Source organism: Carassius auratus, chromosome 29 (assembly GCF_003368295.1).
Source record: "Carassius auratus strain Wakin chromosome 29, ASM336829v1, whole genome shotgun sequence".
Classification (NCBI taxonomy): Eukaryota; Metazoa; Chordata; class Actinopteri; order Cypriniformes; family Cyprinidae; genus Carassius; species Carassius auratus.
In genome coordinates, this window is record NC_039271.1 from 9,716,303 (window position 1) to 9,740,442 (window position 24,140).

Below are 24,140 nucleotides of genomic sequence, written 5' to 3' on the forward strand. Positions count from 1 at the left end.
TTAGATGACGAAAATACAGAGTAAGAATAATACTTCCGTTTCAAAACAAAGAGATGAATTAAAGGATATGAAACCAATCCATTAAAAGGACTGAATGTCTTATTGCACAAAAAAAAAAAAAAAAAAACACTGTAACTTAATTTCTTTTTTAGGCTAGTTTCTGTTTGGACACAATAAAAAGGGAACATAAAAGGCTCTGAAAACCAAGAACTTGACTTAGGAATGGATCCCTAAAAGTGCTTTAACATTAAAAAATATATATAATTTTGTGCTCGCTGTTGAGCAACGGTTGTATAATTCATATAAATGATGCAAACAGAGTTTTGTTTGACAGTGAAACCAAACTAGCACCCAAACGTGATATTTTTACCGTAGCTCTTCAAGGCCTTCTGCGACTGTAGCATCCATCCAAGAAAGTGTTATTTTGAGGCATCATTCGGTTTCATTTACCTGAAGACCAACCCTGTGCCCGAGCAAGCCCAGTAAACCACCCAGTGAAAGTTCCCAGAAAGCACATTTAGAGATTTGACTGTTTATTTGGTTCAAGACACCTGTGTTGGAGCCCTTAATTGGCCAAAGAGAGAAAGAGAAAGAGAGAGGGAGAGAAGAAAGGGATTACCTTTATTGCCGATATATTAAAGTCCAAACTAAGTGCTTGTGCTTCAAAGCATTGATAGGATTCTTTTATACAGCATTTATATACAGCGTCTATACAAGAGACATTCATGACTCTCATGAAAGCAGGAGGTGTCCATGTCCGCCGTCTCCCTCCCGATCCTTCCAGACTGAAACACACAGACAATCAACAGACACGAAGAAAGAAAGAAACACACACACGCATAAGCTCGCAGTCACCAGAGCAGCAAAAGCATGCGTATAGGCTTGGGAATCACTTTTATCGTAATGACAGCATATTTAATTCTACATCTCGAAGCGCTATGTTCACCTGGTTAGAGCAGACGGGATCTGAGCAAACGAATGAACACAAATGTCAGCAAAACATCTGAATTTGAGACTAAGAGAAACTCATATCAAGCCCAACTTCCTCCTCAACGTAATCAACTGATTACGTGAGGAGGAACGATTTTTAACAGCACAATCTGAACTAGCGCAACACAGAAAGTTATAACTGAGTACATTCTAGCATACAAGCTCTTGTTAATGGCACTGGCTGACATGTGTTAACCCCTTGCTGCCCACTCCGCAGGCCAGCGAAGAACATAGAAGAACATGGCTTAGGTCCAGAAGATCCGGACAGATCTTCGACAAAAAGATCATCTCGGGTGATGTGCACTATTGGATATTCTAAGTGGTCATGGCTTCACTTTCTTTATTTTTCTGTTCTCCTCTGCACATATATATATATATATCAACCCAATATGTATGTTCAGTACATTATACTGATATGCATTTGGCTATTGAAAGCATCATGTGACATCTGTCCAGTGAACTGCATGTTGAAAATGGAATAGTTTATTTCGGGGTTAACTGAGATATGGCATTCAAACTAAATTATGTGCTTGAAAGGATTAGGTCAGACAGGAAGGGGCGGGATGAAACAGTGACTAAGGCATCTGATGGGACGGTCTATTTCTTTCTGTAGTTGCCCAGTTGAATGGCCGAGCGGTCGAAGACACAGCGGAAGGTGATGGGCTGGACCTCCCAATAGGGCACTGGATTACTGAACAGGCTTATGCCTGAGTACATGGCCTTCTTTGTATTATAGCCGGGTGGGCAGAAGTCCTCTGTTCCCACAGCAGCAATCTTGTTGGAGTGAAGGTAGATCACCTGGAAATGATTGAATGAGAGCGTGACAACATGTGACTTAAAGACGTGTGGAAATGGCATGTTAACTCATGTGAGATCTCTCACCTGGATGTATTTGTGTTCTGGCAGGCCAGCCGGGACCGAAGTCAGCATGTTACTGTCCAGGTGAAGTTCCCTCAGGTGAGGCACGTTGGCCAGAGAGCCGTTCTCCACCACGCTGATCTCATTGTGGCTCAGACCCAGCCTGTAAACACACACTGTGTTATTATCATTAACAAAAAAATGAAACGAAAATGAAAACTAAAGCAAAACATTTGTGGTAATTGAAATGCAAATACAAACAAACATAACTGGGAAACACTGAAAGTAAATAAAAAATATATTTTATAGCTCCAAAACCAACTGAACTGAAATAAAAGTGGCCACAAATCAATTTATTTATGTATTTTATTTTATTTTTTTTATACATTGTACACTATCATTAGCTATGGGGTTATTCTTTATGCTTTATGTTGGAAAAAAGTCTCACTAAGGCTGCATATATTTGATTAAAAATACAAAATAAAAACAGTAATATTGTGAAAATTGATTGAACTGTTTTCCACTGAAATATATTTTTTAAATGTAATTGATTCTTGTGATTGCAAAGCTGAATTGTCAGCATCATTACTCCATTCATCAGTGTCACACGATCAGAAATCATGCTGATTTGCAGCTCAAGAAACATATTACCAAAACTTAACTAAGAGCAGTTGTGCTGCTCAATATTTTTATGACTATTTCTTTGATGAAAATTCCAAAGAATAGCATTCATTTGGAATAGAAATCTTTTGCGACATTATAAATGTCATTACTTTCACTTTTGATCAATTTAATGCATCCTTCTGAATATATGACTCCCCTATAATATATAACTCCCCTGGTCAAATATCATCAGAATTGTGAGACTAATAACAAAACAGGCTTCTCATAAAGCGTTCTGTATTTGAGTCAATACTCTTTTATAAGATCTCGGCTGTGATTCAGTCTCGGCACGTGCAGTGGAAAATCTCTGTAATATGAATGTTCTATTTTCTCTGTGTGATCCAAAGCAAACTGATCCATTCAGTGATGTCATGGTATTCGAGTCTCACAGGGTAGTCCTCATGCAAATTCAAAACAAACCTAATGAAATCTGATTTATTATTTCCTCTGTTTTAAACCCTTTCCCTCCCGAGTCAGATTTTGCTGAGGTTTTCAGCTATACAGAAACATATTTAGCGGTTTCCATCCATACTCTTCAAGTCGGCCATGAAAGAAAATCAACTGTTTGTTTGTATAACAAATGACAAATGTATTAAGAAGAAATATGCATTTACTTGGACAGGTTCTTGAGGCCCTTCAGACTGTCTGCAGTCACTTTAGTGATCTTGTTACCATCCAAGTGAAGTTCAAAAAGAGAGCTGGGCAGACCTGAACATTTTTTTTACAGATTAATGAAAAAAACAATGTTGTACTAATAAAACTGAAATGAAAGGGGCTCCATCATTATTCACAATAGGGATGATTCTGTACCTTTGGGAATGGAGGTGATGTTGGTGTCAGCTATTCGGATGTAAGAAACCCTCTTCAGATCAGCAAAAGCACCATTATCAACACCAGAGCTACTCAGAGGGTTCGAGCCCAGCTCTGGAACGAGACAGAGTCAAAATGTTCACTGGTTCATATTGCAGTATTGTTCCACTGTTGATTTGCCATTCCTCATATAAGCACAGACAAAAACCCCTACCCATGACGATGACATTGGCCATGCCGGCAAAGGAGGACTTCTTTATCTTGGTAATCTGGTTCTCATGAATACGCAGCTCCTGGAGGCTTTTCGGTATGTTAGCAGGAACATCCTTCAGGAGGTTCTTGGACAGGTACAGTCTCTCCAGATTGATCAGAGAAGAAAGGGCCTTGGCATGAATGATGGTGATCTTATTGTTGACCAGGATGAGCGTCTGAAGAAAACAAAAAGACATTCCTCTAGGAACTTTATGGCAGTAACATGACTGTAAATGGTACTATTGGTATAATTCTTTAGTTATTTGTGTATACATGCAAACGTTTTAATTACTCAACCTAAAGTTGTTCCAGTATTTGTATAATGTTTTCAGCCCTGACATAAAGTTCACTAGCTGAGGACGGCTTCCGGCGCTGAATGGAGTGAACGTGTTTTTTATAGCTCCCCACACGCCTGTGACAATTTCTCTCAGTCTACCTTGTAGTCATTTAAAAATCACAAGTTATTAACTTAGTCTGAACAATGCCGACAAAACATAAGAAAATCGAAAAATCGAATAATGAAGAAGAGAGAGATACTGGTAATGTTCATGAAGAGCCACCGGCTAATGCTAATCAAACTAACGCTGACGTTACGGTGCCAACGAACACAGACATAATGGAAGCAATTGCGAAATTAAGCGGATCTTTTGACAGAAAGTTTGATGTCATTTCATCAACGTTAGCAGAGCTGAATGCATCTATCGCAAACATTTCTTCCCGAGTGACAGCGACTGAAGAGGCCGCGAAAGCTCATGAAACTCGCATTGAGTCACTGGAGAAATGGTGTGCACACCTGGAGACCGAATGTGGAAAACTTAAGGAAAAAACCTGCAACTTAGAGTCAAGATCACGGCGACAAAATATTCGAATTATCAGAATAAAAGAAGGCGCTGAAAGCGGTAAACCAACTGAGTTCGTGACAAGTCTTCTGGCGAATGTGCTGGGCGAAGAGAACTTTGACTGTCCAATTCAGATTGACAGGGCGCACCGTTCGCCGCAACCTCTACGAGATGGCCGCTCTCGGGCATTTATTGCCCGAATCCATCACTATCAAGTGAAGGAATGAATTTTACGCCTGGCAAGATCGAAACCCCTGCAATACGATGGAAAGGTGATACGTATTTTTCCAGATCTTGCCGCTGACGTCTTGGAACAGAGGCAGAAGTTCGACAACATACGGAAAAAATGCTGGGAGCATGAAGTGAGATGCGGATTTCGTTTTCCTTCCAAGTTAATCGTGACCGTGAGGGATAAAGAAACGAAGACCTTTGATTCACCTGAGGTTGCTGAAGCGTATCTACGGGGTGCGGTGGAGAGCTGGTGAAATGTTGAAATTGCTGCGCTTGATAACGGCGTCAGGAAAGACTTGTGTTTATGTAACAAAACTCTTTGATATGTAAAGACTGCAAGGTGTCATTTTTATTTGTTTGGTAAGATAAGTGGGGGCTGTACTAACGGAAGAATGTTAGGTGGCATCAATGGTGAGTTGAACGATGCAAATATTATTTTTTCTGGGGTGAGCATCCATAATGTTCTCATGGGATGCAATTTATTTGGGGAGGGGGGTACAGTGGGGTTGTTCGTTCCTTTTTACAAGGTTTGTAACGTTCAGGTTTATGGGAAGGCGACTTATTTTGAGTTTGAGCTGGCAGGTTTAATGTGCAGATTTTATTGAAAAGAATCAGGCAAAATATATTTTATTGTACATAATGATTAACGGAGTGAAGGTTCGTGGTGGCGGCAAACTAAACTTATTAAGCTGGAATGTACGTGGACTTAACAGTCCAGTCAAAAGAGGAAAGGTCTATGCGCATCTTAAAAAATTAGGAGCGGAAATAGTTTTTCTCCAAGAAACGCATATTAAAACAACAACAAAATTTAGTATTAAAGCCCCTTGGATGTCTCAAGTCTACCAGTCAAATTTCACCGACAAAGCTAGAGGAGTAGCAATTGTTATTAAAAAGTCTGTCCCCTTTGTACACAAGCAAACTATTAAAGATAGGAATGGCAGGTATTTAATTGTGTGTGGGGAGATAAATTCATTTCCCATTACTTTAGTGAATGCGAATGGTCCTAATTTTGACGATCCTTTATTTTTTGAAAACGTCTTCAAGATTATACCAGACTTTATGCATTCACAAGTCATCATGGCTGGTGATTACAATTGCGTGTTAAATGCGAGATTAGACACACTTCCCCGGCGAACTGCAATAAGTAAATCTGCTGTTGTACTAAATAATTATATGCGAAAGTTAAATTTGATAGATAGCTGGAGAGTTTTGCATCCCTCTGATCATGATTTTTCATTTTATTCCTCGGTTCATAAAACGTACTCTAGAATTGACTTTTTCCTAATCGATTCCAGATTGTTGCAATATATTGACTCAACTGAATACCATAATAGATTATTATCAGATCATGCTCCTGTTACTCTTAATTTAAATATAAAATTTAGTAGAGGGAATTATTCTTGGAAATTCGATAATATGCTACTGAACGATGACAAATTTTATGAGTATCTTTCTAACAAGTTTGCACTGTTCTTAGAAAATAATGATAAAGGAGATGTATCGGATTCAGTTCTTTGGGAGACAATGAAGGCAGTTATCAGAGGCGATATTATAGCATATCAAACAGTTAAGAATAGAGAGAACAAAGCCAAATTAAATGAAATTGACATACAAGTTACTAAATTAGAGAGTGAATATAGATCAACAAGTTGTGAGACTACTCTTAAGAAAATTGTTGCACTGAGAAGTGAATACAACTCAATTCTTTCTACGAAAGTATCGAAACAACTTAGGTATATCAGGCAAAGACAGTTTGAAATAGGTGATAAACCTCAAAAATTACTTGCGCGTCAATTAAAGCAATCTCAGGCATCTCGTGCAATACACAAAATAAAATTGAATAATGGAAAAGTAACTGTTGACCCCAAGGAAATTAATCGTTGTTTTGCTGAATTTTATAAAGAAGTCTATGAATCAAAGTGTAAAACAAGCCAAGAGGCAATAGAAGACTTTTTTTCTCAATTGGATCTTCCTATTCTTAGCACTGAAGCAAAACAATCCTTAGATAAAGTAATTACAGAAGAAGAAATAAATGAAGTAATATCTCAGTTACCTAATAATAAATCTGCAGGTCCAGATGGCTTTAGTGCCGAATTCTATAAAAAATTTAGGAGTAGTCTTGTACCTTTAATTCAAAGATTGGTTAAAAGTGCAACAACACAAAATAAATTCCCACCAACAATGTATGAAGCGAATATAGTATTAATTCCAAAACCAGGGCGGGACAAGCTGCAAATGTCTTCCTATCGTCCAATTTCTCTAATTTCCACTGAATCTAAGATTATTACCAAAATTCTTGCAAACAGACTGAAAGATTATATCTGCTCTATAATTCATCCAGACCAGACCGGTTTTATGCCAAAGAGACATATATACTTTAATTTGAGACGGCTGTTTAATATAATTTATAACAAGAAAAACATAAAGACATGTGTTATTTCATTAGATGCTCAACGAGCCTTCGACCAGTTAGAGTGGAAATACATGATTTCAGTTTTAAAGAAATTTGGATTTGGTTCGGAATTTATTAAATGGATTGAAATAATTTATGCACATCCAGTAGCATCTGTTATTACCAACCAAGACATTTCTAGTCCATTTCAGTTGTCTCGAGGTACACGTCAAGGATGCCCCTTGTCTCCTTTCTTGTTTGATATCTCTATGGAACCATTAGCTGCCTGTATCAGACAACATCCTAGCATTACACCAACAGTGACAGAGGGCAGACCTCAATATCTTTCACTGTATGCAGATGATATTCTTCTGTATGTTTCCAACCCTGAAATGTCCATTCCACTACTACTTGAGATAATTGATAAATTTAGCAGTCTTTCTGGATTCACGATTAATTGGGAAAAAAGCGAATTAATGCCAGTCTCTGATGATTTAGATAAAAAATATTTAGCTAACACCAAATTTAAAATTGCAAATCATTCCTTTAAATATTTGGGTGTAATAATCACCAAAAAACCTGAAATGTTATTAAAATTGAATTATAAAAAGAAAATTGATCAGCTTAAAGATAATATAATGTTTTGGAAGACACTCCCAATGTCCATGGTAGGCAGAATTAACGCTATAAAAATGGTGGTACTTCCAAGATTTTTATATGTATTTCAATCTATTCCTTTCTTTATTCCCCTTAAGTATTTTAAACAGCTAGAATCTATTATAAGCAGCTTCATTTGGGATAACAAGACTGCAAGGATTAACAAGAAACATCTAAACAAATCCAAAGATCAAGGAGGGTTTGGGCTTCCCAATTTTAAATTTTATTATTGGGCAGCTAACTTAAATACTTTAGCATGGTGGAGAAAGATTGGTTCAGTGGAGTTAGGTGACAAGCCAGAATGGTTAGCAATTGAAGAAGCTTCTTGTAATAAGACATCATTAACAGCTCTGCTTAACAGTCCTAACAAAATTGAACTCAAAAATATCAGTGGTAACATAATTATTTCAAATCTAATTAAAATATGGAAACAAATCAAGATATATTTGAAAATTCCAGACTTGTATCTGGATACCCCAATCTGTAATAATCATGCTTTCCCTCCGGGATTACATGATAAGACCTTTTTTCAATGGAAACATATGGGTATAGTAACAATACAAGATCTTTATAGGGAAGGTACATTTAGTTCTTTTGAAAAACTAAAACAATTTTATGATCTTGTTCCCGCTCATTTTTTTCGTTACTTGCAAGTCAGAGACTTCGTTAGGAAGCATATTTCAGACTTTGAAACTCTGAATTTAAACCCAACTTTAGAGAATATTGCTAGTATACACCCTGGTGCGAGAGGTACCGTGTCAAACTTTTATAAATTATTGGTAGAAAAGGTGGACAATAACACTCACAAAATAAAACATGATTGGGAAGAAGAAATGGGTTTTAATATTCATGTTGACATATGGAATGAGTGTTTAAGAAATATACATACCTGTTCTGTAAATGCTAGACATAATCTGATTCAATTCAAGATAATTCATAGGCTTCATTATTCTAAATCAAAGCTTCATAAAATTTATCCCACTATCTCTCCACTCTGTAATAAATGTAAAACATTAGAAGGTACCTTGTTTCATTCTTTATGGTCATGTATTAAGATTCAGCCATTTTGGAAATGTATATTTAAATTTCTGTCTGAAGTATATTCTGTCGACTTGGAACCTGAGCCCTGTATTGGACTTCTAGGTGCAGAGAATGCCTTTTGTAGTAAATATCAAACACAGGCCATTTCGCTTTGCATGTTGCTTGCTAAAAAGCTAATCTTACAGATGTGGAAATCAGATTCTGTTCCTACGTTTGAGATGTGGGCAAGGGAACTAGGAAATGTGTTACATCTGGAAGAATTGAGATTTATATTAAAAGGTAAATTATACATTTTTATCAAGATCTGGAAACCAGTAAAACGGTTCTTACATGCAGTTTGATAGCTGTTGTCGTCCATCAAGACAAAAGTTTATATACTAACACTCTATTGCTCATGTATAACATTCTTGATTGTAAAGCACTTTAAGGGCCCTATTTTAACGATCTGAAACGCAAGTGTCAAAGCGCGAAGCGCAAGTAAGTTTGTGGGCGGGTCTCGGCGCTGTTGCTATTTTCCCGGCGGGATAAATGGCTCTTGCGCTCGGCGCAAATCTAAAATGGGTTGGTCTGAAGTAGCTTCATTATTCATAGGTGTGGTTTGGGCGTAACGTGAAATAAACCAATCAGAGCGTCATCCAACATTCCCTTTAAAAGCAGGTGCGCAAGTTCCATTATGGATTGCTATTATTATGGCGTATTTACCAGGCGCACGCCAGGAGCGGTTCACAGCCGAGGAGACTGATGTTCTTGTAAGAGCAGTGAAAGACAGAGAAGTTGTGTTGTATGGGGATGGGAGAAACCCACCCAAAATTGCGTCGGTTAAACAGGCGTGGGAGGAAATAGCCACAATTGTTTCATCGATTTTTTTTCCTGGTTCTTGACGGACAAACCAATTTGTCAGATGTCCTTATATACATACAGTATTGTTCAAAATAATAGCAGTACAATGTGACTAACCAGAATAATCAAGGTTTTTCGTATATTTTTTATTGCTACGTGGCAAACAAGTTACCATTAGGTTCAGTAGATTCTCAGAAAACAAATGAGACCCAGCATTCATGATATGCACGCTCTTAAGGCTGTGCAATTGGGCAATTAGTTGAATTAGTTGAAAGGGGTGTGTTCAAAAAAATAGCAGTGTGGCATTCAATCACTGAGGTCATCAATTTTGTGAAGAAACAGGTGTGAATCAGGTGGCCCCTATTTAAGGATGAAGCCAACACTTGTTGAACATGCATTTGAAAGCTGAGGAAAATGGGTCGTTCAAGACATTGTTCAGAAGAACAGCATACTTTGATTAAAAAGTTGATTAGAGAGGGGAAAACCTATAAAGAGGTGCAAAAAATGATAGGCTGTTCAGCTAAAATGATCTCCAATGCCTTAAAATGGAGAGCAAAACCAGAGAGACGTGGAAGAAAACGGAAGACAACCATCAAAATGGATAGAAGAATAACCAGAATGGCAAAGGCTCAGCCAATGATCACCTCCAGGATGATCAAAGACAGTCTGGAGTTACCTGTAAGTACTGTTACAGTTAGAAGACGTCTGTGTGAAGCTAATCTATTTTCAAGAATCCCCCGCAAAGTCCCTCTGTTAAAAAAAAGGCATGTGCAGAAGAGGTTACAATTTGCCAAAGAACACATCAACTGGCCTAAAGAGAAATGGAGGAACATTTTGTGGACTGATGAGAGTAAAATTGTTCTTTTTGGGTCCAAGGGCCACAGGCAGTTTGTGAGATGACCCCCAAACTCTGAATTCAAGCCACAGTACACAGTGAAGACAGTGAAGCATGGAGGTGCAAGCATCATGATATGGGCATGTTTCTCCTACTATGGTGTTGGGCCTATTTATCACATACCAGGGATCATGGATCAGTTTGCATATGTTAAAATACTTGAAGAGGTCATGTTGCCCTATGCTGAAGAGGACATGCCCTTGAAATGGTTGTTTCAACAAGACAATGACCCAAAACACACTAGTAAACGGGCAAAGTCTTGGTTCCAAACCAACAAAATTAATGTTATGGAGTGGCCAGCCCAATCTCCAGACCTTAATCCAATTGAGAACTTGTGGGGTGATATCAAAAATGCTGTTTCTGAAGCAAAACCAAGAAAAGTGAATGAATTGTGGAATGTTGTTAAAGAATCATGGAGTGGAATAACAGCTGAGAGGTGCCACAAGTTGGTTGACTCCATGCCACACAGATGTCAAGCAGTTTTAAAAAACTGTGGTCATACAACTAAATATTAGTTTAGTGATTCACAGGATTGCTAAATCCCAGAAAAAAAAAATGTTTGTACAAAATAGTTTTGAGTTTGTACAGTCAAAGGTAGACACTGCTATTTTTTTGAACACACAACTTTCAACTAATTGCCCAATTGCACAGCCTTAAGAGCGTGCATATCATGAATGCTGGGTCTTGTTTGTTTTCTGACAATCTACTGAACCTACTGGTAACTTTTTTGCCACGTAGCAATAAAAAATATACTAAAAACCTTGATTATTCTGGTTAGTCACATTGTACTGCTATTATTTTGAACAATACTGTATATGACCTCAAACAGGTCTGATCCTTAATTACTACAATTAGCCTGAATAATTTGTAAGCTAGATTTATGCCTATTTTTTCACATCTTCGTGGCACACCACAATGATTTCCGTCATCTCATGTGTTAATATTTTTTTAGTGTAACAATTTATGATTTGCAAAAATAACTGTTGCATCTGTGTAGATTACATGAGCAAAGTGTATGCGCGTTGTGCACGCTATACATTATGGTCAAGCATGCGCCCTTAAAATAGCATAATGAACAACGCGCAACGCGCCACTGACTTTAGACTAGGTTTTTTCTGGTCAGTGGCGCAATTGTTTAATGGAACAGCAAAATAGCACCAGGGATTGTTTGCGCCGGAACACGCCTCCTTTTTTGCGCTGAACCGCCCAGGGAGCGCAAGTTCATTCACTAGTTTAGCGACGTGCTTCTGTGGAGGGAAAAGCGCGCTTTGCACGGGTGCAAAATAGGAATGACACATGCGTCAGTGTAAAAAGTCAATTGCGCTGGGTGCAAGATAGGGCCCTAAGTAACCTTTCTTGTTTTTTTTTTGTTTTTGTTTTTTTGTTTTTTTTGTTTTTTTGGGGGGGGGTGGTGTTTTAATATAAGTTTTACATTTCTTGGCTTCAAAGTTATTTATTTATAGTATACAGCTAAGAGTGTTTGTTGTTGCATTATTCTTGTATAGTAGCTACCCGGTGACATTGTATATGTGTTGTTTCAAGAAATTGAATAAAAAAAATAAATAAATAAATAAAAAATAAAGTTCACTAGCTACTTGGTAAAATCTTATTTTTTATGTTTTGTTTGCATTGATCTCTCATTAGATCCAGGCGCTAATGTTGAGTTTGGAAAGTTAGAAATAACAATGGGACCTCGAAAGGAGGCTACATATTTATTGAAGATCGGGCGGCTGAACAATGGATCCGTTTCAAAAGAGAAGCATTACACTTGTGCACCTAGGAATGAAGCATTTCTCACAGTGAAAGCATGATGGATTGGAAACACTGAGGATCTCATATTGTGGATAACAAGTTTCCCTGAAGCTCTGTTTTGTAAAGTGTGTCTGAAGATCTCCATGGAATGTTTTTGCAGCGTTTTCCACAACTGGAGCAGATATTTGCCTTCAAAGATCGCTGTGGTTGCAACACATAGTTTTAGTACCTAATTCCACATTTGGCAGACAAACGGCTGTTTTCTCTGGAGAGTTTTTCATCTCGCAAATGGTTTTGATTTGGAATTTTGGACTTTATGTTCTCTGCGTTTAGCTGGGGCTTTCAAGGTCATAGCAAAAGCATCACCAGCAAGCAGCCAATTGATCTCAAAATGTATAGATCAAAGTAAAATAGGATTTGTCCCATGAGGGGTTGCTTGAATTTAAAAGGGGATGATAAATGTCATTGCTTCTACGATACAATTAAAGAAAATGCTGCTAAAAACAAACAAACAGAGAGAATGAGGGAAAGTGTGAGTAACTGAATATCTCACTTGGAGACCCTTCAGGCCTTTGAAGTCGTTTTCCCTGATCTCGGAGATCTTGTTGTTCTGCAAATCCAGGAGAGTGCTATCAAGTGGGATTTTTTCTGGAACGTTTTTCAGACCTGAGAGACACAGATACCACAAGTAGTAAGAAAAGTGACACTGATGAAATGAAATATGAGCTGATCTGAGCTTTTATGGCTAGAATATACTTTGAAATCAAATCAGCTGTAGACACATGTATCCTGGTGCAACACCAACACAGCACACTCAGATACGGACAAAACAAATCCTTCAAGAGTGTAAATTGTGCTGCTAAATCAAACAGCCACATTCCTGAAAAAAAAAAACACATTTCAATGGCACAAATAATGTGAACTCCGGAGTGGTCATGTTTATAACAGGAACAACAAAGCATTTAAAATACTGGAAACAGCATCAAAATAAACAATGAATCAATTCCTTACAACGCCCTTGACTCCATAGACTAATTGGATGCTGGACCACGTTTCCAGAGTGTAACACAGTGAAAAGTTATGATGATGGTTGACGTAAGCTTTAGTATTTCGAAACCGTTCTGAAAGTTCACTGTGTTAATCATATTTGAGTCTTATGCCAGATATCTCATAGCTTTTCTTGGAAGGATTATAAAAGCTCTGCGATGCTTGCAATCGAAAAAGCTGACATGGGGAATTTGATTTTGCCAACATTGGACGACAGTATGACTCTGCTTTCATTTAATGTTCTGCAGAACAAGCTACTTGAATGCAATACACAATGAAAACAAAAACATATTTAGACACTTCCATTTTTATGAGTGTCTTTGCATTATATAACAAACATTTCAAACCAAGTGGCATATATTTTGAATAAAAACCGCACAATCATGTTTTGTTTGAAAGGTTTTTCCAAACTAAACATTTCACAAATTTTGCACAGAATATAAGCATCCTTAATACATTTTATACATTTTTAAGTGTATTATTAAAAGTGGGCCACTGTTTATCATAGTGTTCACTTCAAACAAACGAAAAAACATAACACACATGCACATACATACACATAAACATATCTGCTCTAGCAACTCTAAAAGCTTTTTAGGCAGAACTTCACACAAACAATGTTTGGTTTTTGTTTGTGGTTAGTTTCCTAATCATTGCATGTGTATAAACAGTTTAAGAATATGTTCCTGATAATTATATAACCACAGGACAAAGGGCACGGAGATCACAGTTGGACGTATCACTGCTGTTGAGATATCTCACAAATGTTGCTTTCGCCCGGCTCTGTTTAGTCTCATTTTCTAGTGACTACAGGTCTCAGCAAAATCACAGCAATCAATTAAGGTCAAAATGTGTTTTTATTATGGAATATATTATCAGTATGTAATTCAAACATCACTAATAACATAATAAAAAAGCTCAATTTGAGTAAACAATGGTAATAAGATTAACAGAATGTGCAGTCCATTGGGAACCCTTATGGAACAAACATTAAACTATTCAAAAGCAAAGTGTCCACTGTGGTTAGAAATACTATTTAGCCACTGAAATCAACAAGTGAATCAAAATCAAAAGTGGAGAAAAACACAAAATCATCATTAATAGACTCATGGATGCTAAACTCATTTCTACTTTTATTGGTGAGAAGAATAAAAGCATGGGATGCTGTTTAATCCACAAGATTTTCATAATGTAACTCAATGTGGTCCATTTTCAAACACCCAATATTTTACACTTATCCCACTTGCGACATACAAGAAATACTAACCTCATATCAACTGGTTTCTAAAAGAGGAGTATCTCATACTTACAGCCTGTTGTCAGAAAGTAAAAACAAATAAAAGGCCCTTAATCAAACTTTCCTAGACAAACAAATTCGTTTTTGCCATTAGTTGCTCTTGGGTTCTGGCACTATTTCCAGACGGTTTTCCCTAAAGCTGCAGAGCTGTATAAACTGGGTCACATATTTAATTGGAAAAAGGGGAAGTTAGATGGAGAACGGGCCTGTCGGCACACCTATCTCCCCCCACCTCCATTATTTTTCCATATCTGTTTCATGCCAAAAGACCTGCAGAGCAGATGAGCGCTGGAGGCCTCCAATAATCACTCTCCTCTTATTTGTCCTTGTTCTCAGTCCCATTTTCCTTCTCGTTCTTTCCTTGTCCATTTTAACTCGGGTTGAGTGTTAAAATTGCTAAATAATTATTGAGAAATGCTGTTTTGCCTGATCAACAGTATTTCTTTCCAAACCGACATTGTCTATCACAGTAAAGTAATTTCCTGTTTGAAAACACTATGATAACTTAGACAGCATGCTACAGCAACTCAGTTGCACTACATTACATTATAAAGCATGCTGGGAAATGTTTTATTTACCCTTCTTGACTATGTTCTGTAAATGTATAATGTTGTAGATATTACATAAACATGTCCAAATGTAATACAGTAATTTGGTTCTTTTCTGTGTAGATCACAGTGACATAGCAGACAGGGCAGTTTTACAGGAAGAGAAGTGGTAATCATTTAGAAATAACCTTATAAAAGAACAGACTTGACTTTTTAAAGTAGTAACATACACACATACGCCTGGGGATTCAATTAAGAAAATGAGGCAGCCGTCTGGAGGTTAGCGCCTAGTCGTCCATGGAAGTGAGGGCAGTTAACAGCATATGAAAACATTTAAAGTGGTTTTGAAATGGTGACATTAGTAATTCAGTGATGACTCAACAATGGGCAGATCAAAAAGAGAGAGAGGTTTTGTTCATGGCTGCTTGGCCTTGGACAGTTTATGCCATGAAATAATTGACATCAGGTGGAAATAATGGAAATGGAAAGCAAAGCAATGACATGTATTAACCCGCATGAAAAAAGAAGATAAAGACGAACTAAAGTTGGCTCAATATTTGAAGGTTTTGTAGATCAAACAGTCAAACAAGTAGGACTTGCAAGGGAGTTGTGGGTGGCTGTTAGGGCAAACAGGTGTTTGAGTGTTCTGTGTGGTTGCTAGGGTGTTGCTGACAATTGCTTGGGCTCAGTATTCTGGGAAGTTTGTGTGCATTGGGAATTATGTTTTTTAAATAAAGCAAAGGTAACACTCATTTTACGTACAGCACACAGAGAAAATGACATGAATATGACAGTGGGCAAATGCATAAAGTGCAGCATAATTTGAAATCGCGAGTTTAAAGTTTAAGTTTAAAGCAATTAATTCACTCGGACCGACAGACACACATTTTTATCATGCTGGATAAAAATACACACTTCACAAGACCTCACAGCTGGATTCGACTAAGTTTGCAAGGTTTGTGAAATTAATTGTTCATTAGCCATTCGAAGATTTGTTTAAATTATATAAATGCGTATTTGCTTAATGCTGACGGCGAGAAAGTATTTTAATGTTTATCTTTCTATTACTTATAATATATAAGCAATCATTATAATACTTTCTGTATACATTAATTCCCTTGTTTAACTGTTCTGTCTGATTATTAAAACAGACTTCTATCCATATTAGACAGAATTATTAACAACGGCAGTAAACGAGAGCGAGTGTGAGCACTGTGTGTTGTTTCTCAGTGCCGTCAAAATAAACACATCGCCTCAAACACATCGGCCAAACAGAAAAACTTAGCGGCAGATGCCGATATTTGAAAAATGCCAAATATCAGCCGATATATCGGCCTTGGAGATATATCGGTCGACCACTAGTATTAAGGCAAGCGTTTGAGTGTTTTGACACACTGGGTTGCCAATTGGCAGGAAGAAAAACTGCATATTTGAGACACGGAAACCAGCAAACAATTTGGGTCAGAGATCGCAGATTCTACCCGACTTAAAAAAAGCCTTGGCATCCATATAAAACAATCTATGACCAGAGTTATATAAAAAAAAATGCAGATAATCCAACTCATCAATTTATGGTGTAAGGTTTGTCACCTTTTATTGTCAGTTGCACTTGTTTATGTTAGGTGTTAATCTGATAACATAAGTGTCCAGTCTGATGAGGAGGGGGAGGGGGAGGGAGAAACAATTGTCTCTAATATTTTGAAATTGGACTGCTGTACCCATTTCAACCACTAGTTGTCAATATACTTCAAATTTAAATTACAGCTTGGCAGAGAAAGTACCTTCCAGTTTTCTGAATAATATGTAGGCTTTCAGACAGATTCACAGTCTAAGGTTTACTCAGAAAGTTGACAGGCAAAATGCTATCAAGTTTGTTTTTGTCGCTGATCATTGCCCACATCCAGCCAGACACACTGACAAGTGATACTTAAAAAAAAAAAAAAAAAAAAAGTGTCAATTAGGCCTATGCAGCTTTCAAAAAGCAGTTTAGTCTAGTGTCAAGAATTCTTTACCTAGATCAGAACACTGGACCACTCGCAGATGACACTGGCACCGGAAAGGGCAGAAAGATCCTTCAGGTTCCTCGGTTAGCACAGGGGGCGTCTGAACGGGTGGTCTACGAGTCGGAGGCATGGGTGAACCTGAGCCCTGTTCGTCCTCTATCATGAAGTCCATAAAGCCGGACTGACGGAAGGGCAAAGCCCAGCATACAGACACCAAAAGCAGGGAGAGACAGGCCGATTTCATGTTGCTGATGGAGGCCTGGAGGATAAAATGGAGAAGAGAAAGGGTTAAAGGTGAGGTGCAATATGCTGGGTGATATCTCAGGACCTGTGATGGTGAGAGGTTAAAAAGTTAAACGACAGATGTAAGGTGTATGAATGTGACTGAGCAATGTGGGCGATAAAAAGGCAGAGGTCAGGGGTCAGGGGTCAAATTTATGTCTAGATTAGATTTTAGAGGTCTCTGGTGGCTATTGCTGCAGTTTTCTATGCTGTTAGACTGATATATGAAATGCATTTTACTATATGTAATAAAATAAGACCGAGATCAACTGAATTAGGAACAATACAGTACCGTAGTGGGTGTAATTAATTAACATTAAACAGTCTAGCTAAATGTGCTTCATAGATTTTCAGTCACTACGATCATTTATAATGAAGGGAATCATTTTATTAAATGCTGTAAACCACGAATTACCAAACTTTTACCAAAGACACCCAATATATGATTTATCAAAACAACTTTTTTAAAGTAGATGCATATAATGCATTCAATTGGTCAAAAGACATTAACAATGTTACAAAAGAGTTTTTATTTCAAATAAACGCTGTTCTTTTAAACTTTCTAATCATCAAAGAGCCCTGTTTCCGAAACAATATTAAGCATAAGCAGAACAACTGTTTTATAACAATAAGAAATGTTTCTCGAGCTCCAATTCAGCATTTTATAATGAATTCTGAAGGATCATGTTACAAAGCCAAAGCAAGTTATTCAAATATTATCTGATGAATATTAATTTTATTAAGCTGACAGCTGACAGTAGATCCCGATTTGAAAATCCCTGCTATACAATGTTAAAATGACAACCATGCACACTATATTGTATCTGTGAGAACTGATTTAACTGCATAACCAAATTCATTCATGCCCTCATTCAGAATAAAAATAACCATCTTCTGTCTCAGATAGAGTGCATAAATCTGTCCACGAGCCCATACATAAACATATGTCTGAGGAGCAGCTGGATGCCTCTGAACGACAAGGAAATTGTAAAGTAGGTAGAGAAACTCCCAGAGATCAGTCCATCTTTACAGGGTCATCTCAGGTCCATGTAATCAACATACAGTATAATTACAGTAGTTCAAATCCTCCGGTCGGCCACGTCACTTGGACAGCGAATAACCACTGTGCCCCTGTTAAACTCTGGAAACCCAGAAACTGACCTTGACAAACTTCTGGAAAAGAGCTTTTCTTAATTTCTCAAGCAAGAGAAGACAATGATACATACATTTAATCTTAGTGCAGATCTAAATAAGATGAAGTTTGTGACATATTTCGGCAACCATAACAATACTTACGTTGGATAAAAAAAAAAAAAAAAAAAAGAATATTCACAATTATCTACAAGCACACAAAGTGTAAATATAACTCTCAGTAGTTTCTCTCAAAAGTCTAACTTGGAAGTCTCAGAAAAAGACAAAAACAAAAAATTACTCCTGCAAAGCATGGCAAGTGATCTTTTAACCTCTGATTTCACATCACTGTTGATTTGCATCATGGGAGAGCGTGCTGAAACAATTTTCTGAGGTTTAAAGGAAAAACAATGAGAAATTGTTATTATATTCAATGGCATTTAAAAACTTGCCAACCTCAACTTAGACATGCAATTTGATTTAATGCTATGTTTTCATGTCTGGGTACAATATGCATCATTTCATACACCTTTAATTACCTTTGACCCAGTGAGCAATGAGATGCTTTGACCAAACACACTGCAGTATCACTTTGCCCTTTAACATTTAAGCGTGTGGTAGATTTACAGTGCATTCAAGGTAGTTTTATGCTTGTGTGTTCCTGGGAATTGAACCCATGACCTTGCGCCATGCTTTACTGGTTGAGCTGCATAAGCCTTTTCTTCTATATGTATTCCCTGCAGGAATTAAACAACAGTAGGTTTTTAGAGCCTCAAGAGCTGGTCAGCAGTATGAAAAGCCCTATGAGCATTACAGGCGGTCACCATGAGTGTTTCTGTTTGCAGGGGGATCATGGGAAGCTGTTGCTGCATTTGAGTTGCGTCCGGTCAACAAACTGCAGGCTGCTAAGAGAGCCAGGCAAACAGACAAGACAGACTGAAAAAACCAACAGGGCACAAAGTTCACATTCTCCAAACTCGAAACAAATAAATAAATTGGTTACTTAACATGAAATTGGTAATGGCATGAAGGAATGTGAACATGCAGTAAGTTCTCATTACTAATGAGGGGTACTTGTAGATCAAGTTTGGTTCTAACACATAGAATACAAATTTTAAAATACTTTAGATATTTTTTATACATTTCTCTCTAAATTTTGGGGTTTAAAAATGAAATCAAAATAATAATTCATGGCTGGTAAGAGTAATTTAAGGCTGGTAAATTTTCTCAGTTCATCACTTCTTGGATCCGCAGATCGTATCAAAGAGAAAGTAGCCAAAAAAATGACTCAAGAGTAAGGATGCTGTGTTCCTCTCAGAAGCCAATGGACCAGTGTCATATGACTCAATGTGTCAATGATTATCAGAACTGAGTCTAAATAAACTTCAGATGTGATTCTTCACTGACAGTTCAGTGCCTAATTATCAGCTTCTGCCAGGCTGTTACAGCCCTTCGGCTTTGATTTCTCCACATCTGTGGGTCGGGCAACAATCTGGTCCAACTGAAGTGTTTCACAGAACCCAAAATCAGCACTAGTCTGTTTCTGGTCTTATAAATGTGGGCTTATAATAATCAAGAGGAGACAGAAAAATCTCCACTTTTCCAGGCAACACATTTACTGACCTGTTGCTCCTTTCAGCAATGAATCACATAAAGATTTACAGGCTACAGGACATTTAAAACATGTGTTCGCTTCATTTTAAAACCTACACGTAGACCAGTTTTATCATTGCACCCCAAAACCTGCCTTTTATTTATGAAAGCATTCCTCCACTGCAAGCTCGGAAATATACAGAATTCCTCGAACTCTGAGAGAATGTTTCAGAAATGTAATTATCTGCTCATTCCAATGAGTCATGTGTCAAAACAAAAGCACAAAAAGACATATTACTCAATGTGCAAAAGCCTAAAAATGTGGACTTAATATTCAGCTCAACAAACTGCATTCCTAGACTGCACTTGCATACAAGGGTTTCAACCACTCTGTCCCGTGCGGTCAGGCTGGTTCCAGACCACTAAACCAAACTCCAAAGCCACTGCCAATTAGACTTTCTCACAGATCAGAACCATGCTTAAACCCATCAAGCATGGTTGTCTTCAAAAGCACCTATCCGAAAGCCTCAACAATTTATTCAGATGGTGAATAAGCAATTGCATGCAGAAGGCCAGCTGATTATTCTAGCCCATGAGAAAATTAGTGGAAAAAAAGAATCAAACTCCTATTACTACATCCTCGATCTAAGACAATCCCAGTTGCACACAATTACATTCAAGCACTCTTTCACTCATCCTCTCACTTCCTTTTTCCAAGGCATCTGCCCATCTGTCATAAGCAACTGCTTTGACTTTGGTCCAAAGCTCCAGTGGCTTTTTCTCAAAGGGTTAAAAGCCAAGTAAAGAAAGGAAAAAGTGGCGGTGACCAGCATGGCTTCCATTAAATGACTATCTCTTTCTAACATCAAATAGTTGGAGCCAAATGGAGACCTTTGGCTTCCAAAGAAAACTTATTGCATGGCCTGAGGACATTTTGAAGTCTTTTGAAGGGAGGAAGAGATGGATGAGAGTTTCCTGTCATGGTACAAACTGTGTACGTGAGTTCTGTTCGCAATTAGTGAAAGTCATAAGCCATACAAAAGAGATGCATTCTCCAACCTTAAACCCAACCCCAACCAAAAATAAATACATGACCCAATTAGCCCAACTTTTAAAACCCAAAATGCCTGTGAATTCTCTTCCACTGAATGTTTTGAGTTAGCTGGGAATTTTGTGGTGGGATTACCAGGAAGTGCCTTGTCAGATTGCTTGCCATTGGAAGGAAGCTATATCATTAAAGGATTAATGAGACACCAGTCCCACGCTCTCACTCTCTCTTCTCCTTCAGAGTGCTTTCATCCTTCAGCTGATATGGCTCAAGGCACTTTGGCTTCCAAGGCATGGATAAAGTGTTTAGGATGTGACTTCTCGAGCGAGTGGAGGCAAGCAGATGTAGAGCGAGGCTGGAGGACAAAACGTCTCTCCAGACAGGTCTATCCAAGGAAAGCGCTGTTAGAAATCCTCTAGTGTTTCCAGGCCTTACATGAACTCTTTCTAAATGCCAAGTGGCACACAAAAGGAAGACAAACCCGAATGCAAAAGTCAGAGCAGACAGAATAAGGGCACTCAAAAAGTTAATGGCTTTTTCGCAACAGCGAGTATGTGCGGGGGTTTCAAAGAGCTGGGATACTTGTCACAGTTTGGAAAAGTCTGAAAAGGGCTTGTCCTCTCCAACCGAACCAGAAAGAAAATCACATTGGCAATCAATTTGCATAAACACACTTTTCTGGCTTGAAATACAAAGGAAGGTTTTCTCATCAGAATGCAACCAAAGTTCCTTAATCCACATGCAAAGCCACAGCTATTAACAAGGTACAAAAACGCAGGAAGCTGCATTTTTAATCATCGATACTCTCATATCAATTCAGCATCTTGAATTCATTCATCTAGGATATGCCAGAATGAAGCAAATTCACTCAAAACCTCCAATGAGAAGTCCTAATTTCTGCACCAAGCCTTAATGAACTGCAGAAATCACCAAAACAGAGATTCATCACTGCAAACTGTCCACCTGTCTGTTCTGTCAATAACAAAAATCCTGCTTATCATCACTCAGAAAGTTTAAGTGGAAAGCTTTGGGTGAGCTGATCTTACCTGCACGTACAGGAGCATGTAGAGCTGCAGACAAAGATCCGCAAATCCAGAGAGGGCTGGAGCCGATGTACAGCGCGGCAGGCCGAAGGCTGATCACTGTGTGGACGCCTGCAGCCAAGATCAGGCAGGTGTGCTCTGTCACGGGGGGAGGGGGTGGAGAAAAGAACAGAGAGGGAGAGAGAGGACAAGTGGAGAGAGGGAGGGAGGGAAGAAAAGGAGAGAGGGAGGGGTTGATTTCTTCGTCTTTTTCAAATGAGACAATTGGAGAAGAACTTCCCCCAGTCCGGGGCGGTCCAAATGCAATTGGAACAGGAAAAAACTAGGGAGAAAAAAGTTGGGAGGCGAGAGGCTGCGACTATACAGGCATTGGCAAGTTCCCATACTGTGTCATCTGGTAAAGATATAGGGAATTCTGGATACAACAAAAGCGTCTCGGCTCCCTCCCTTTCGCACTCTTTCGCCGGACTTCATGCTGCCTTTTTTGCATGGTGGAAACATTCCCTCCTTTCCACCCACCATACTTTTGAAACAAAGAAACTTATTTGGTGACCCATAACCTCGACCACACACATACATACAGCATTTCCAAAACCTGCATTAGGCTTGTTTATTTGTCCTGAGTAACAGGCATGGAAGAGCATTGAATGTGCAAATGGAGGTACCCCGAAATGGGGAGGGAGGAGTTGGCTAATGACTGAAGTCAGGTCCCAGGTTTTCTTCTCTCTCAATCTTTCTTTATTGCGGTTATTCTACAATTGCCTGACTTTCACTTCTTTCTGTCTAAATCGAAAGACTGAGCTGAATTAGTACAATATAATTAAAGCCTGGTCTCATTCATATTCAAAGATATTTGTACAGAACATTTACACACAGTTTGATACATTTAGATATAAACTGTAATGCACAGTTGGTGTACTGATAGCATGTTAAAATTGAGAAATGAAAAAACTTTACAAAGCCTTTAAATTATATATTCTTTTATAAACATATTTTTGAGCCCCTTACCACACACCTATAACAACAAGATATTTTTTTTAAATCTATATATAATAAAACACTATCATTAAAAAAAAATATCATTAAAAATGGCATTAAAAATTGTGATGACATTTAACATTTAAGTAAAAAAAAATCAACATATTATTTCCCTGAATTTAAAATTCTGTTACACTTGTATTAATATAATGTAAATTTCACTGCCTATCAAATATACAAAAAAAAAATGTATGTGTGCTAGAACCACAATTTACATATGAATACCTACAATTACTAATGAGGTCACACTGATAAATCATGCATCCACTAAAATCGGCCACATTTTCATAGTAATAAAGGATATGGATCATGTGCACTGTTATTAGGAAGTATCTGGAAGTATCATCCGACTGCACGCTTTCATAAAAGTTCAACTCTTTCAAGTCACTGGGTCACTGTTACTCATGTAATAATTCATACGCAATGCAAGGATTATTCGGTTGGATATTGGATGCTTATCAAGACCCCTAAATAAGGTATAAAATCACCTATGAGTATTCCACAGTATCAGTTCTGAAAAAATTGTATGGTTTTACAAAAAGTCAAAATCTGGACTTACAGTTTCAAAATCACTTCTCAATGACCCATGTGTCAGATATAAGGAGACTTGGAGGCATAATGTGCTTCTTTAGCGGAAATCTGGAGAGTGTGACCTGTTCATCATCTCCTCCGGCCATCTGCCCTGGGCTGAGCTCAGAGTTAGAGGATCTGGCCAATAAACCTGAGGCCACATAAAACTCAGACACACTTGTGTGACCCACACCCTCCTATTTACCCGATTCACATTCTGTCCTTCTTGCTCTTTTCCTCTCCCTCACTGCACATGAATCTGCATCTAGTCTGGATATTATTTTATTTTAACTTTGAGTAGTTTTGTTGAGTAGGTTTAA

General features: G+C 38.0%; 1 protein-coding gene across 2 annotated transcripts; it reads right to left on the minus strand.

The window, feature by feature from the left end:
* Positions 1 to 1,452: 1,452 nt before the first annotated feature.
* On the minus strand, positions 1,453 to 22,463 carry LOC113048021 (decorin-like). Of its 2 annotated transcripts, none has more exons than XM_026209514.1 (8): positions 22,216 to 22,463; positions 17,125 to 17,374; positions 12,774 to 12,886; positions 3,536 to 3,749; positions 3,322 to 3,435; positions 3,126 to 3,219; positions 1,873 to 2,011; positions 1,453 to 1,788 (listed from the first exon to the last, which is right to left on the minus strand). In XM_026209514.1, the coding sequence occupies exons 1-8, from the start codon at positions 22,231 to 22,233 to the stop codon at positions 1,588 to 1,590; spliced, it is 1,143 nt and encodes a 380-aa protein (XP_026065299.1). In that variant the 5' UTR covers positions 22,234 to 22,463; the 3' UTR covers positions 1,453 to 1,587. The 2 variants fall into 2 exon arrangements, with proteins under 2 accessions (XP_026065299.1, XP_026065300.1); XM_026209515.1 differs by having other exon boundaries at positions 22,226 to 22,403.
* Positions 22,464 to 24,140: the final 1,677 nt, after the last annotated feature.